Source organism: Caretta caretta, chromosome 16, assembly GCF_965140235.1.
Source record: "Caretta caretta isolate rCarCar2 chromosome 16, rCarCar1.hap1, whole genome shotgun sequence".
NCBI classification, from domain to species: domain Eukaryota; kingdom Metazoa; phylum Chordata; order Testudines; family Cheloniidae; genus Caretta; species Caretta caretta.
Genome location: NC_134221.1, coordinates 23,500,232 through 23,515,495, shown reverse-complemented (window position 1 = coordinate 23,515,495; position 15,264 = coordinate 23,500,232). Strand labels below are relative to the sequence as shown.

At 43.5% G+C, this 15,264-nt stretch overlaps 1 protein-coding gene across 1 annotated transcript in view; it reads left to right on the top strand.

Annotated features, from left to right (window-relative positions):
- The first annotated feature begins 329 nt into the window (after nt 1-329).
- The window catches only part of PSMB7 (proteasome 20S subunit beta 7), a 40,837-nt gene continuing 25,902 nt past the window's right edge, over nt 330-15,264 (top strand). The window contains exons 1-5 of the mRNA XM_048822459.2: nt 330-453; nt 1,746-1,839; nt 2,855-2,952; nt 3,594-3,734; nt 6,036-6,151. Of these exons, the coding sequence (XP_048678416.1) occupies nt 392-453; nt 1,746-1,839; nt 2,855-2,952; nt 3,594-3,734; nt 6,036-6,151 (511 nt within the window). The 5' untranslated portion in view covers nt 330-391. The remainder of the gene's footprint in view (nt 454-1,745; nt 1,840-2,854; nt 2,953-3,593; nt 3,735-6,035; nt 6,152-15,264) is intronic.

Sequence of the window (15,264 nt, the reverse complement as noted above, 5' to 3'; positions counted from 1 at the left end):
GTGTAGATCAATCTCCCCCCTGTATTTTCCAGGGAATGCATCCGATGCAGTGGGCCGTAGCTCACGAACGCTTAGGCTCAGGTAAATCGGTTAGTCTCTCAGGTGCCACAAGTCCTCTCCTGCTCTTTTCCCGGGATTGCGACGCCCAGCTCCTGACTGGCGCGGGGCCTGGCGCGTGCTGTCCGAGCGGCCCGGGCCTGGGCCCCGCCCGGCCTCCAAGGGCCCGATTCTGCAGCCAGCCCCGGGGCGGGTGGGCGTCACCGCGGGCTCGGGCCTGGGCGCTCCGCGACCAGGCCGCGGCCGGGCCCTTCCGGCTCCGGGGCAGGAGAGCGGCGGTGACCCGGAAGCGGTTCCGCGGCCGGCGCTCGCTGAGTCACGCGGCGGCGCGAAGATGGCGGCGGTGTCCGTGCTCCAGGCTCCGAGCAGCGGCTTCGGCTTCGACAACTGCGCGCGGTGAGGGCCGGGGGCGGGGCGCGCGGCGGGACCGGGGCGCTTAGAGAGAGGGGAGCGGGCCGGCGCCGGCAGCGCGACTCAGCGCAAGCCGCGCAGGGAGGCTGCCTGGAGGAGCCCGGGCTGCGGAGCCTGAGCCGTGGGGCAGCCCCGCCTGGCGCAGCGGAGGGGGGTGTTTCGTTCCCCTCATCCAGGGCGCTCAGCCTGGGGCAGGGGTCGAGGCCCGGTGGTGTGGGGGCGGGGGCCTGGTGGTGTGGGGGCGGGGGCGGGGCCGGGCTGGTGGGGAGGGGAGGCGGGGCCCGGTGGTGTGGGGGCTGGCGGGGGCGGGGGCCTGGTGGTGTGGGGCCGGGGCCGGGGCCGGGCTGGCGGGGGGGCCGGGGCCCAGTGGTGTGGGGGTGGGGCCGGGTCCGGGCTGGCGGGGCCCGGTGGTGTGGGGGCGTGGCGGGGGGGGCGGGGGCGGGGCCGGGCTGGTGGTGTGGGGGCGGGGCGGGCCGGGCTGGCGGGCTGGCGGGGGGGGGCCCGGTGGTGTGGGGGCGGGGGGGGGCCCGGTGGTGTGGGGGCGTGGCGGGGGCGGGGCCGGGCTGGTGGGGAGGGGGGGCCGGTGGTGTGGGGGCGGGGCGGGCCGGGCTGGCGGGGGGGGGGAGGCGGGGGCCGGTGGTGTGGGGGCGGGGCGGGCCGGGCTGGCGGGGGGGGGGAGGCGGGGCCCGGTGGTGTGGGGGCGGGGCGGGGCTGGCGGGGGGGGGGGCCCGGTGGTGTGGGGGCGGGGCGGGGCTGGCGGGGGGGGGGCCCGGTGGTGTGGGGGCGGGGCGGGGCTGGCGGGGGGGGGCGGGGCCCAGTGGTGTGGGGGCGGGGCCGGGCTGGCGGGGCCCGGTGGTGTGGGGGCGGGGCGGGGCTGGCGGGGGGCGGGCCCGGTGGTGTGGGGGCGGGGCCGGGCTGGTGGGGAGGGGGGGCCGGTGGTGTGGGGGCGGGCCGGGCTGGCGGGGGGGGAGGCGGGGCCCGGTGGTGTGGGGGCGGGGCGGGGCTGGCAGGGGGGGGCCGGGGGTGTGGGGGCGGGGCGGGGCTGGCGGGGGGGGCCGGGGGTGTGGGGGCGGGGCCGGGCTGGTGGGGAGGGGGGGCCGGTGGTGTGGGGGCGGGGCGGGCCGGGCTGGCGGGGAGGGGAGGCGGGGCCCGGTGGTGTGGGGGCGAGGCCGGGCAGTTCAGCCAACTGAGGAGGGAGGCGTAGGAAACGATGAAAGCCTTGCTTGTGAAGGTGCCATGTCTCCTTATTCTCCCTTTGGCTTCTCCCCTTGTTCCAGGAATGCGCTCCTGGAGGCAGAGTTCACTAAGAAGGGGCTTCGGCTCCCTGCAGCCCGGAAGACAGGCACCACCATTGCTGGAGTTGTGTTCAAGGTGAGATTAGATTGCTCCTCTACCTCCTTCCCTCGGGCACATGCTCCTAGGGCCCCCGTCACTGTAACATCAGAGTGCAACACGGAGTAGCTAAGAGTCACAGGAAGATGTTTGTAATGGACTCAGCTCTTCACATTTTCTGGGGTTAGCAGCTGTTGCATAAGGGGTTTTTGCCCTGAGTAAATGCGGGGAGACTTCTGCTTTGTGTACCCACATGAGTTCTTTGGGGCTGTTGAGTGAATACATCAAGAGAGATCTGCATTCTATTTTTCTTGCTGTTTATCAGGAGAACAGTCAGCTAAATTCCCTTTGCAGAATCTTCTGTTCTGATGATGATGAAAAACAGAATTACATCCCAGATGGCCTGTACAGGTCTCACACTTAGGAATAATCATGCATTAAACTCTAAATAGATCATATTTTATCTGGAAGTTAGAGATGAGATGAAATGTAATGTTTAGTCTCCTGTGTCACTGCACTTTAAAAGCCAAACTCCACACTCTTGATGAGGCAACAGCTGGCCTGTAATCTGGGTTGGCTGTTCCTTCAGGTGGCAAGAGATACTGTGGTGATGCGCACAATATGAAACCTAGTTGGAAAATAACATGAAATCTTACCTCTTCAATTAAGATCTGCTAGCCTGTCACCTCACTGGAAAGTTCCGAAAGTGTCGTCTTCAGCTGAACACGGCATTCAGTCCACTGCTGACTTACTCTGTCAGCTCTCTTTACTCACAGGCTCTCTTTAGAGTGCTTGCCCTTTCCTGACACATTGCTGTATATTTGATGGTGACAGTCTCTTTTTGGTGCTGCGGGAACGTCTGTCCATTACAAATTCTTCTGCAGCCCAATATTTACCATTTTCTCTCTCTTGGAAGGTACATTATTATTGTGAGAATTGCAGAAAGTGACAGTGGTCATTGTCATTGCATATTACAGACTGCTGTAACATGAGCAGTAAAATAATTTTAAATCTTGTCAAAGTTTTGATTTTAAGTTTCTCACCTTTTCTGTAGGATGGTATAGTCCTTGGAGCAGATACAAGAGCAACTGAGGGGATGGTTGTTGCTGACAAGAACTGTTCAAAAATACACTTCATTTCTCCTAATATCTAGTAAGTATTAAAACTGTCAGTTTTACAGTAAGTAAACTTTACGTGTAATTTTAGTGTTGATTCTCGTAAACTGTACGCCTTATTGCTAATACTTCAGATTAAAGGTGAGAACTTTAAAATGGTAGTTAATTTCACCAGTAATGCTGTTTGTCTCCTTTTGGTAGTCATTCATGCCAGACAATGAAAATAGGTTGGTTAGTTTCACGGTTAGTATCTGGTTAATTTAATTTTTTCTCCTGTATCAGCGTAAGGCTGTAACGCTCGTGTTGAAAAAACTGCAGGAGTATCTAAATAGGAAGCAGTTAAACATCCTACCCTACAGTTGCTATTGGAAAGACTTCTTTCTGTCAAAGAAAATGCTTATTGTTAACTCTGAATGCATGTGAGTGGTCTTCATATAGTAAAAGGGTCAGGAAACTATAACAATTATGTGAATTGGATTAAATCAAAGCAAACTAGGGGAGGAGACTATGAAAATCTATCACATTAAATAAAGTCATCTTAATTTTACCTCTCCGAATAGCTGGTATCCACCTTGGAAGTAGCACTGCCTGTTTCTAGTGACTAAAAGAAGAGGGATATTAATTAAATACAGTGTTTAAGAGTTTTTAACTTGGTGACTTGCTAAAAATGTTTTCCAGTTGTTGTGGTGCTGGGACAGCCGCAGACACTGACATGACAACTCAGCTGATCTCTTCCAATCTGGAGCTCCATTCCTTGTCTACTGGACGGCTTCCGAGAGTTGTCACAGCTAACCGAATGCTCAAACAGATGCTTTTCAGGTAACTCCATGAATTCCTTGCAGACACTGACCCGAAGTCAAAAGTATATCAATATTTTATCATAAAACTGCCATGCACTTTGTTCATTTTTCTTTGTCAGACAGAAGCAAAGAAACAATCTGAGTTGTCTTTCCATTTTCTGCACTGTATGTGGTGAATTTAAAAACAGTCTTATATCAAAGGACTGAAACAAAGTGATTACAATTTAATACAACAATTTTATACAGACAGTAATACTACATGACACCTCAGAAGCACCCTTCACCCATGGGTCCTTTGACACAAGACTGTGCTTTTAAATTTTTACAAGCATTATTTAAACATCCACCACCTTTCAGGTACAGTGTAGCTAAGTGTTATATCCATTTTACAGATGGGGAAAGTAAGACAGAGGTTGAATAACTTGATCCAAGGTCAGAGTCAGTGGCAAAGCTGGAAAAACAAACTGAGTCTTGAAATACTAGACCCTTCTTTACTGCTAGTCCAATGTTCCCTCAATTTGTTTGGGTCACTTATCCCAGCCAAACAGTGAAGACAGAGGCAGGATGATAGAGGAAAATACAAAGTCCCTCAAAACCATTCGGATTTCCCATTTCTCCCTACAACGTTGTCCTCTCAAATATAGCTTTGCAAAGAGATACAAAGGTAGATTAGGTATTTACACACACTCCATAGGATACAATTAGCTGCTGAATTATTTAAGGGTCTAATAGCTGAGGTTTGTATTTTTAGTGGCATTATCTATTGCTGAGAGAGTTTTTGAATGATCAGGTTCTGAAAGACTACCACCAATAGAAACTTATTTTTGACTTATGTAGTCCAGTCCCCTCAACTGACACTTCAGACATTTGCTACATTCTTCTAAACAAACTTACGAAGTACAACTTTCCTGATCTTAATGTTTTCCCTCTTTGCTGTAACCTTACTCACAGCTGTACAGCCAGCCCTAGTAAACTGGATCTAAATTATGTAGCAAGGAGTCAGAGTATATGAGGAACCATTTTGCCAAAGACTCGGAATTCTGCAGCATCTTCATTTAAATTTAAAACTTGTTTTTATTTAATTTAAAATTAATTCAATCAGTACACCCATTGTCACTTTGATATTGGCTAGGGTCCTCAGATTTTCCAGGTGGCCAATATGCCAAAGACTTTTTGGTTATTGTTTGGGGAAGGGGGAGGGAGGGAGACATGCAAAGGAAATGTAATGTTTCACTTGGAAATTGTAGGGCATTCATCCTAAAATAGTTTCAACTGATGGGTTTGCCATCAGAATCAAGCATTGTTTTATGTGGGTGGGTATTTAAACCACATTACCAGTTTTTCCAGGCTGAACGGACTGAGGGCATGTTCTCCATCACTTTTTTTAAATCATGCCAATGTTATTTTAATACAGTGTTTTTCATGTGGGTGGGTGGAAGGTGAAAGAACGAAGTATGTGTATGTGATTAAAAAAAGTTTCCACCAATCAGGAAAGTTCCCAGAAAATTAAAGTCTGGGATGGAAGAAGGAGGAAGAAGAAGGAAAAAAAAACCAAAACATTCCATGAAACCGAGTGATCTGGAGTCAGGATGAGTTATAGTAATTCAGGTTATCAGGTTGGCAGCTTGCTGTTGGTCAGCTTGGCTGTTCCAATGGGCTGTCATGTGACAGTCATTAAAAGCAATCCAGACATTTGGACCAACCAAAGACTAAAAATAGAGGTGGAGAAGGGCATGCATTTCTAAACTCTTTCCAATAAAATAAAAACCTGTTTCAAATGCAGGAATTACGATACTTCAAGTAAGACCTGAAAAAGTTAACTTTTTGGCTTCTCTTTCTATTAACAAAAGAAGGGCGTGCACAGGATAGTAGTGCTCTAGCACAGCAAGTGTGCCAGTCGAGGTCCAGCACATTCGCTGCAGCTGAACATTTTAATTCTCCAGTTTCAGGCGATGGCGGTTTAATACTACAGTACCTTTCTATGCACTAGAGTTAATTTTTCTTAATTCGAGTCATTACACATTGCTGACATTTGCAGAGTGCTCCTGATAGGTAGCCACACAGTTATTTTTAATTTGTATAATGATGTTTAAAAAAGGGGGGGGGGGGCAGATTAACTAGACCAAATAAGGTGTCTGTATTTAATATTGGCTAATAGGACTGGCATGTTTTTGAAAGATACACATTTAGGTTATTATGCATGGAGAAACAACCTGTTATAATAATGAGAAAGTACTTCAGTTTTTAGAATGCATATGTTATGTTAAAGTAAAATTAAGTTTATCAGTGTCTAAATTCATGTTTGTACTTTGTTCAACAGGTATCAAGGTTACATTGGTGCTGCTCTGGTTTTAGGGGGAGTAGATGTCTCTGGACCTCACCTTTACAGCATCTATCCCCATGGATCAACTGACAAATTGCCCTATGTCACTATGGGTGAGTAATGTTGCTACATTGCCTGCTAACTGAAATGCTTGTGCTTGTATTTCTTACAAATTTAAATTCTGTGATTCATAAGTGGTGTCAGGAGTTCAGAATTAAGAAGGAGTAAGTAAGATACTGATGGTTCTACATTTCAAAACCACTTCTGTAGCGTCTCATGCCAAAAAAATATGGTGAGTTGTAGAAGAGCTGGTGTTAGATAATGTGCTACATGGATTCCTCAGTAGACTTGACACTTAGAATCGCTACTGTTCTTCTTGTTTACTGGCCATTTGAAATAAAGAATCCAGGGATCGGTCTGTAAGAATTGGGTTACTAACCTTGTGTCTTGCCCAAATTCCAGCTTGGGTAACTACATTCCTTCTCGTGTTTGTTTCCTGGTAGTTTCAATGGAGTAAACATGCCTTACTCAGTGTCTGCAATCTTTGTGCAGTGTTTCTACACTGCAAAATAGCAATTGTGTTCCACCCCAGATGCAAGTGTCTGCATTTCACTGATGAGCGAAGTGATCTCTGTGTAGCCTTCTCCCTGTCTTGATAGGATAAAAGCTTAATTAATGTGAGTTTCTGAATATGGTAAGGAACAGAAATTCTCAAGCAGTCCCTCTCTTTAGTGTTCACTGTAAATTCTGGTCTCAGTAACTGGCCTTATAGACTGCCACCTCAAGTCATTTAACCGTTACTGTTTTGAGACTCTTCAATCCCACTGTATATTCCACTCTTATAGTATTTTTCTGCAACTGCTGTAGTCTGAAGAAAATGATATACATTTAACTGCATTTTAGATGAGTCCTCAATTACTTTATAAGCTGTTTAGTTATTGGAAAAATGACCTGTAAGGCTGATGTAGTCAACTTTATTCAAATGTCATACACCTCCTCACACTCTGGCCATCATAACGTCTCATGTTTTTTCATGTAGCTCCTGCACCTAAAACAAAATCCCTCTGTGTGTACCTAATGTCCTCGTTCTTCGAAACTCACTTTCCCCACAGATTTCTACTCCTGGGCTGTCTGCTCTTCATCTCTTATCATGTGCAGTGTCTATTTAAATATCAAATCTTATAAAGCATTGAGGACCACACGAAAGCAAAAACTTAAAAGGCTTTTCTAAAACATACACTAAAAGGGTCTATAATAAGTAGAGCCCTGTGTGGATACAAAATTTGTATCTGCATCCAGTCTGCCATCCTCAAACGTGGCTAGCAGATATCCACATCCATGGATATAAAGCGGATATTTCCAGATTTGCTGGGCTCTAATAATAAGATTACTTATCTAGTCTGACATCCCATCATCCAGGCTTCCATTTCCCTTTACGAGTCAGTAGTCTCCCTTTGACTGGTGCAGAGATTTGAGGTTTCGGTGGATAGGTTAATGAGGGGGGGCGTTTTCTTGTAGTGTAACCCTCTGACCAAGCAAATGTTCTCTCCTTCTATGGCAGTGGTTCTCAAGCTTTTGTATTGGTGACTCCTTTCACTCAGCAAGCCTCTGAGTGTGATCCCCCTCATAAATTAAAAACACATTTTTTATATTTAACACCATTATAAATGCTGGAAACAGAGAGGAGTTTGGGGGTGGAGGATGACAGCTCATGACCCCTACTTAATAACCTTGCAGTCCCCTGAGGGGTCATGACCCCCAATTTGAGAACCCTTGTTCTAGGGCAACCAGAAAAGTCCAAACTAAATATTATGCAATCCGTTGGTCCTTCCCAAGCTCTGTCTTCTACTCCATTGTAAAAGATTAGCCAGTCTCTTGATCCTTCTCAGTCTAAGCAGTTCCTTCCCAGGACCTCAATTCTCACCCCCTGTTAATACCAGGGAATGAAGCAGGGCACTTCTTCCCACCCTTGCTGGAAGCCCCAATCTGGGTCCCTAAACAGGTGCCAGCAGCAGGCCTGCTACCCACATCATTTCTGTATTACCTCATGCTTTCTCCTTCTCATGCTTTACCCCTTCCCAGAGCTCCTCTCTCTTCTCCCAGGCCTCTGTGCCAGCCCTTGCCCGTACCATCTCCTGGACTGCTTCCCCATCTCTCTTGGTAGAAAGCATGCATTTCAGTAGCCTACAATTCCCAGAATCCCTCTGAAGACTAGATCTCCTAGAAGGCCCGTTTCACACTGAGTCAGGATTGGATCATGCTTCATCTACAGTCTGCCTTAAATAGCCAGTGCACACCCAGTGACAGTGCCTGTGTGCTCAAAATGTTTGAGGGGCTTGTAGACCAGAAAGATCAACCTTTGATGTTCCTCAAGAATCCAGGGCTTTAGAGAGGGAGGGAGAAGTATACCAAGAAAAAAAAATTGAGTCAGAAACCCTCTACATATTACATTTCATTTTGAACTAAGGAATGTAACACTGAAAATGGGAACTATAAAATAACAATTTTGTGTCCTGAGTTTGAAGAATTAAGTACCATTGCATCTAGGAGACCAAATATAGGTAAAGTTCAAGGGATGTATAGCAAAGTATTTATAGGCATTTTGCCATCAAGTCCTTATATCCTTTTTTACAAAGCCTATAAAAGCCCTGCTTGGGTACAGCACCTGGTTATCAGAGAAGTTGTTGCTTTTTCTGTTTTACAGCTGATTTTTTTCGGGGGAGGGTGGGTTCCATGGTGGAGTCAAATGAATTTCCTACTATCATGCAATGAGGCAGTTGCTCAGATACGATTGGAATCCAGGGATATCTGGGCCACCTATTAAGAACTCTTGCCATTAGAGCACATCCTCTTAGCTTTTAGGGTATGTCTACACTTCAGATAAACACCCAGGGCTGGCCTGTGTCAGCTGACTAAGGCTACAGAGCTATTTACTTGTGGTCTGGGGCTGGAACCTGGGCTCTGGGACCCTCCCCCCCTCATGGAGTCCCAGAGCCTGGGCTCCAGCCCGAGCCTGAATATCTACACTGCAATTAAACAGCCCCATAGCATGCGCCTATGTCAGTTGGCACAGGTTAGTCATAGGTGTCGAATTGCAGCGTAGAGGTACTCTTAGATATGTTTTATTCTTTTCTAATTAGTGAATGTTGATGATCCTCTTAAAAAAAAAACAACAAAAAAAACCCAAAACTTGACCTCAACAGGATACATGTAAACCCTCATTATCCAAATGTCTGAGACATACCTGCAATTTGACAAATTTTGGGTTGTATAGTAGGAGTTCACCTATGCGTGGTGTGTGAGCATAATTGATGTTGAATGTTCAACTTTTGTGTTTCCTCTGTTGTCTTTGCAGCAGCAGAACACAAATCATTGTGCACCTTGGCTGAATTGTGCCTGTCTTTCTTAAAAAAAAAAAAAAAATACTGGTCCCATTCTTTGACTCTCCATCCTAGGGGTAGGAGGCAAGTGCAGAGATTATTACCCTTGCAACTCTTCAGTTTTGCTCACTAGCAAAAAGCATCACTGCAAACCATAAAAAGGAACTTGAGTGTATCATCTTCTAACTTTCAGACCTCCTTAAATAAAGTTGCTGAAGAAAATATAAATGTCTCCAGTGAGTATACTAGGAGGTCACTATGTTATCACAGAATACAGAATCTATATTCTGCTCTAACCCTTGTTCACTGACTTTGCTCATAGGAGCTTGTCATTCTCTCTCTCAACCAGTGTTTGCACTTCATGTCTAAGCAAAGCTCTTCTGCAATAACTGTTTAGGTTTGCCTTTGTCTGAACTAAAACTGAATAATATTTTAGGAAGAATCTGGAGGAATACTCAGTTTGTTTTTTCACATTTAATATTGCTTATTTTGAGTAACCTCTTTCTCTGAAGAAAGATGCTTGAACAGTCAAGTAAAATGAAAACTTCCTGGGGTATCCAAATTTGAATTCTATGATGCTTCAAAATCTAAAGACTTGTGAAAAATGCTGTCATCTATGGAATGTTCCAATTGAACCTGGGAACTTAGGGCATTCATAGATATTGTGTTACACTCCATTGTTGTTAAAATAGTAGGAATTACAACAAATGACTATTTAATATTAGAGAAGCTATAGCAAAATTCTTCATAATTCCATTATTCAGGAAAGTAATCTGATGGCAAGATTTGGGCTCTTCAGATGCTTAAGGGCAACCAAACTTTTGCCCAAAAAGGATTGTACCAGCCAGCTGGTAGTGACGTGAGAGCCATACATGGCTTCCATAAAGTTAGACAGTGACTTCAAGCACTCATAGTTAATATGGAAGAGATGCCATTTTCAGCTGACAAGATTAAAATGGAGCATATTACACAGGAACCTGTTATCTCTGCTAGCCATGTTAAAGAGACACTGTCAATTTAAAATTCATACTTAAGCGTGGAAATTCTGTACCTACTATTGTTACAGTACTTCAGATTGCTGCATTTGAAACAGATGTAGTTGCTAGTGCTTTATTTCCCCTGTATAGTCAGTTATCTTTATTTCCCCATGTAACACGTGTGACTGTTGAAGATATATTTGGACTTTATGTTCTTTTAAAGGTGAGTTTGGGTGTGGGCTACTTGATAAAAGTTATGTATTTGCCCTCAGATGCACTCTGGCCACCTGGATTATATAATCAAATAATAGGTAATGCAAGCAAAGTGTATTCTGCCATGGTAGTAGAAAGTGATCCTCAATTACCATTTCTATAGTGGGGGCTCACCTATGGTCACTTTAAATTACTGTGATTACTTGATATCCCCACTCCAGTTACTGTGTCTTGGCTAATCAGGTGAATCATTTTAAAATGTGTTAGATACATTCCTTGTAGGCAGTGTTCTCTTAATTCTCTATTAATTAACTCTTCTTTGTTAGGCAGACTTAGCCTCCAAGTTGTAAATGATCGCTTATCTCCAGCTCTTGGCTTAGTGACACTTTTTGCAGGAGGATTGGTAAAAATGTATCAGAGTGTGAACTTTCCAATTTATCCTCTACAAGTTTTTAATACGACTAGAATTATTTTTAAAGAAAGTTATCTGGAAACTAAGGTATTAGAGGTGTCAGCAGCCGTGTTAGACTGTATCTGCAAAAAGAAAAGGAGTACTTGTGGCACCTTAGAGACTGACTAACATAGAGAAAACTACTGCATGCATCCAATGAAGTGAGCTGTAGCTCACGAAAGTTTATGCTCAAATAAATTTGTTAGTCTCTAAGGTGCCACAAGTACTCCTTTTTTTTTTTTAAGGTATTAGACAATCTGGAAATACTAATTTACAGAATAAACATTATGCCTCCTCAGGGAAGCCTTGGGATATCTATCCAAGTCATCTAGATAAGATTTTATTTCTAGGTATATTGATCAATTTTTTAATTATTCAGACATGTCCAGAGGACCCCTGTGTTTAGAATCTTGTAGTATTTAACAAGCTCTGTGACTTGCAGGTGAGCCATAATGGCTGTAACCTTTGTAGTTTTGTTACGGGAAGGAAAATAGCATGGAAATACAGTTGAAGGTAAAGCCACAGAAATGTCAGTATCTCAGTATTTCACCTATTCTTTCTCTTAAGTGAGCATTTATAGCAGGAGTGTCAAACTCCTTCTTTGGAAAGCGCTGAATTCTATTTTGAATTATGGTCTGTGGAATAAATTTAGGACTACTTAGGTCCCTGCACCCACACCAGACACCAAGTGATGTTAATAGGAGGTTTGCACAAAGTTCAAATATAGAAAATATGGCCTCTAGCCAGTAACTAAAAGTTGTCATCCTTATTATCTATCCTACTGCAATGTAAATAAGTAATGAAGTACAAATAATTTGTATTTCAGTACAATGCCATGATTGGGCTTTATAGTTAATGGTCATCTGAAGTTAATGTGGCTGGGAATGTTGACATTGCTAGAGCCATTATTTCTGGCTTTCTGCAGATTCAGGAAGTCAACTTTGCATCGTTTGATTCTTGGCCGTATTTTGGAGGTTGAGGGCTTTTTCTTTTAGATGAAAGTGCAGATTCTGCAGAATGTGAATGTAATGTGCAGGCCACATAAACATATCAAGTGGGCTGGATCTGTCCTGCCAGCCAGGAGTTTGACACCCCGATTTACAGTATTTAAATTTGTCCTCATCTCTAGTATGGTTACTGTCATTCTAAGAGTTTCAAATGGAGAAAGTTTGAAGTGAAATTTAAATTAGGTTACTCATTGCCCTCTACACAGGCTTTTCAGACTCCTCAGATCAATCATATAAAATACTCTGTGGTATATTCTTCAAAGTTTTAAAGGGCTGTCTTCAGTAAGAACTTCCATCTAACTAGAATATCTTAAAATCAGCTACCACAACAACTATGTCTAGAAACAGGATGACTTTTTTGTTGCTGCTGACTCAGACCCCAATGGCCAAAGATTCTGCTTCTCTAAAACACTGACAACCAAAGCAATGGATCACTGATGTTTCCCTGGAGGTCTGGGGTGGTACCTCTGTCCAGGAGGAGGTGTTATAACACTTTAGGATATCTACCCCTACCTGTGCTTCTCCCTCCACCACCTAATATGCGTCCATCAGTTTCTCAATTATAATTTGCCCATTCTGCAGAATGCCACATCAGTGAATAGATGGGCTGAAAAAAATGGATGTTTACTAGGGATTGTGGTTAATTGAGCTCCTGTTTACCAATCCATTTGACCCTCATGCCATCCTCTTTGCTCTCCCCAGCCCCCCCATGCTATTCCCTACTGAATTGGCAGGAATAATAGGGCTATTTTTATTGGCATCGTAGCATTCTACTTAATTTGTTAGAACTGAAGAACACAGGTAGAAGAATGTCTTTTATTGACTGGATTATAAAAACATTTCTGGTGTCTGCAGTGTGTCTTTGAGAAGAATTTGGAGACAAAATGTGATCATGAGAACACTACAATTCATCGTTACTTTTGTGTAATTTTAATTTTTTTTCTTCCATGTGAGTGAAAACTAGATACATTCTAAACTCCTTTATATAAGCTGATATTAGACAACTTACAAAAGGTTTCCTTCTGATGCCTCTCACAAACATTACTGAGAATGGGTTTCTCATTAGTGCTTGAGAGAGAGAGATGAATATATATATATACACACACACATCCATTTACAAGGTAATTGCTTGAAAGATTATGGCCTTTAAGAATTGATTTAATATATTAAACAAAGAGATAATGCATTTTAAAAAAAACTAACATCTAACGCATCCCTATTTATAACACAGATCCTTTAGCAATTAGGGTTTTAAATGCCTTTTAGGTTGCTAAAGTAAAACACCGTAAATTAACAGGATTGTGCAGTTTGTAATGTGAATTCTGATTAATTTACAGATATTCTGCTAAGGTGGTGTTAGACCAATAGATGGTGCCATTACCTTAGAAACTGGTAAATTGTTTACTTAGCATATAAAATTAATGAAACAGTTGTATTATATGTGATGTCATGATCTACTCTAGCTCTTGATAGAATTAAAATATAATTATTAATTTGGTTTTATATTTTATAATGTGCTCTAAAACCAATACATTATCAAATATAAAACCATAAATTATTTCATAATGTGAATAGGTAGTGATTGATTAGTGAACTCGTGGTGTAGGAGTGCAATCTGCTTTTATCGATATGGTTTCTTTTGGCACTTTTGCTTTAAAAAGCTTTAAGTCTGATAGTTCTCTAGGCGGGTTACAGATTTTGACTAAAGAAAATCAACTAACAGGAGCAGTTCATGTAAGATATACATACAGTTCTAGCCATTTTATTTCTCTTTTGCTTAAACTTGTTTCATTTTCTGATGTACCAGTTCTGTGGTTTATTTAAAAGCATAAACAAAAAGTAATCTCCAGTTTACCAAAGAACATCCTGAATGCTGCCATACTCAGCATCAAATGTACGGTTTCTACCCCGTCTAGTCCACATTGTGCAGACAGGTTCCATGCTTAATTAAAATAGATTTGGTTAAAGCTTGAATAGTAGTAATGTTTAAATAACATCTAAAGATTGTGGTGCTGTTGTGATGTGCAGAAAAGTGGTGGTGGGTTACAAGGTTCTTGGCAGGAAGTGGTAGATTTGACTGGTTTGGGGTGGGCTGCCTTTAAGAAGGAGAGAGAGAGAAAGTCAAGAGTAGTGGTAATTACATGGCTGATGGGTGCGAAGCTGGGGATAACGGGCTGGAACTTTGAAACCTCATTACAGACCAAAGACAGTTATCACTATTTGAAAAATGGCACAGTATGAATCTGTCTTCATATGCTGTGTGTTTGAAACCAAGTTTATGCTGCTTCATCTGGTTGCTCAGTACCTAGAACAGGTACACACATTGTATGGTTTACAAATAGGTTCCATTTTACAGGGGTTGCTTCACTGATTCAGACGTGCATACTATTTGTAATGGAGATGGCTATCCCCTTCTCTTTACAGATGCATCTGGAACTTAAGGATTTTTGTTGTTGTTGTTTGTTTAACTCCTAATTTAAAAAAAAAAATACGTACGTTGTCACACTTAACTCCAAAGAATGTTTTCAAATGACAAATTAGTACAAATTAACTGGTAAATTTTTTTTGGTCACCATGGATAGTTTTATATAAGGGCAAAACAGATTTTTCTGTAGTGAGTGTGAAAGTAAAAGTACTTTTGTGGATGAATACAAATGGTCTTCCTTTGCAAAGGGTTTAAAAGAAACTCAGTGCTTACTCAGGAGTGAAAGCATTAAATTAAACTGTTTATGCTGACAAAGGACAAATTTGGATTTCAGCAAACGATGCAAGATTGTCTGATTGCTTGTCTTGTCTAGAAAAGCTTCTAGTCAAGACTTATAATGAAATACATGCATAAAATTAAACTGCTTGAAGTCTGTAGTTCAGCTTTTGGCAGCAGTAAGATGTATTCCAGTGGTCTCTAGTGGCTGAACCTAATCCCTTGGTACCAACATTGTTTTATATTCATAAATCAGCTCTTCATGCATTGGCAATGTCGGCCTGCGGAGCAAGCAGTACCACCGAGAGACTAGGCCACTGAGCCAGGAACCAGATTGAAAAATGATCCCAATCGATGGGGCTGTGGAGAGCAAGGAATTTTTACCTAGAATGAGCAGCAAATTGAATAACAATGAGTGTGTGTGAATAAGTGCCCTGTCAGGGAGCCCTGACACTGATGGATTAGAAAGTGCTAAATGTTACTCTCTCAATGCTGAA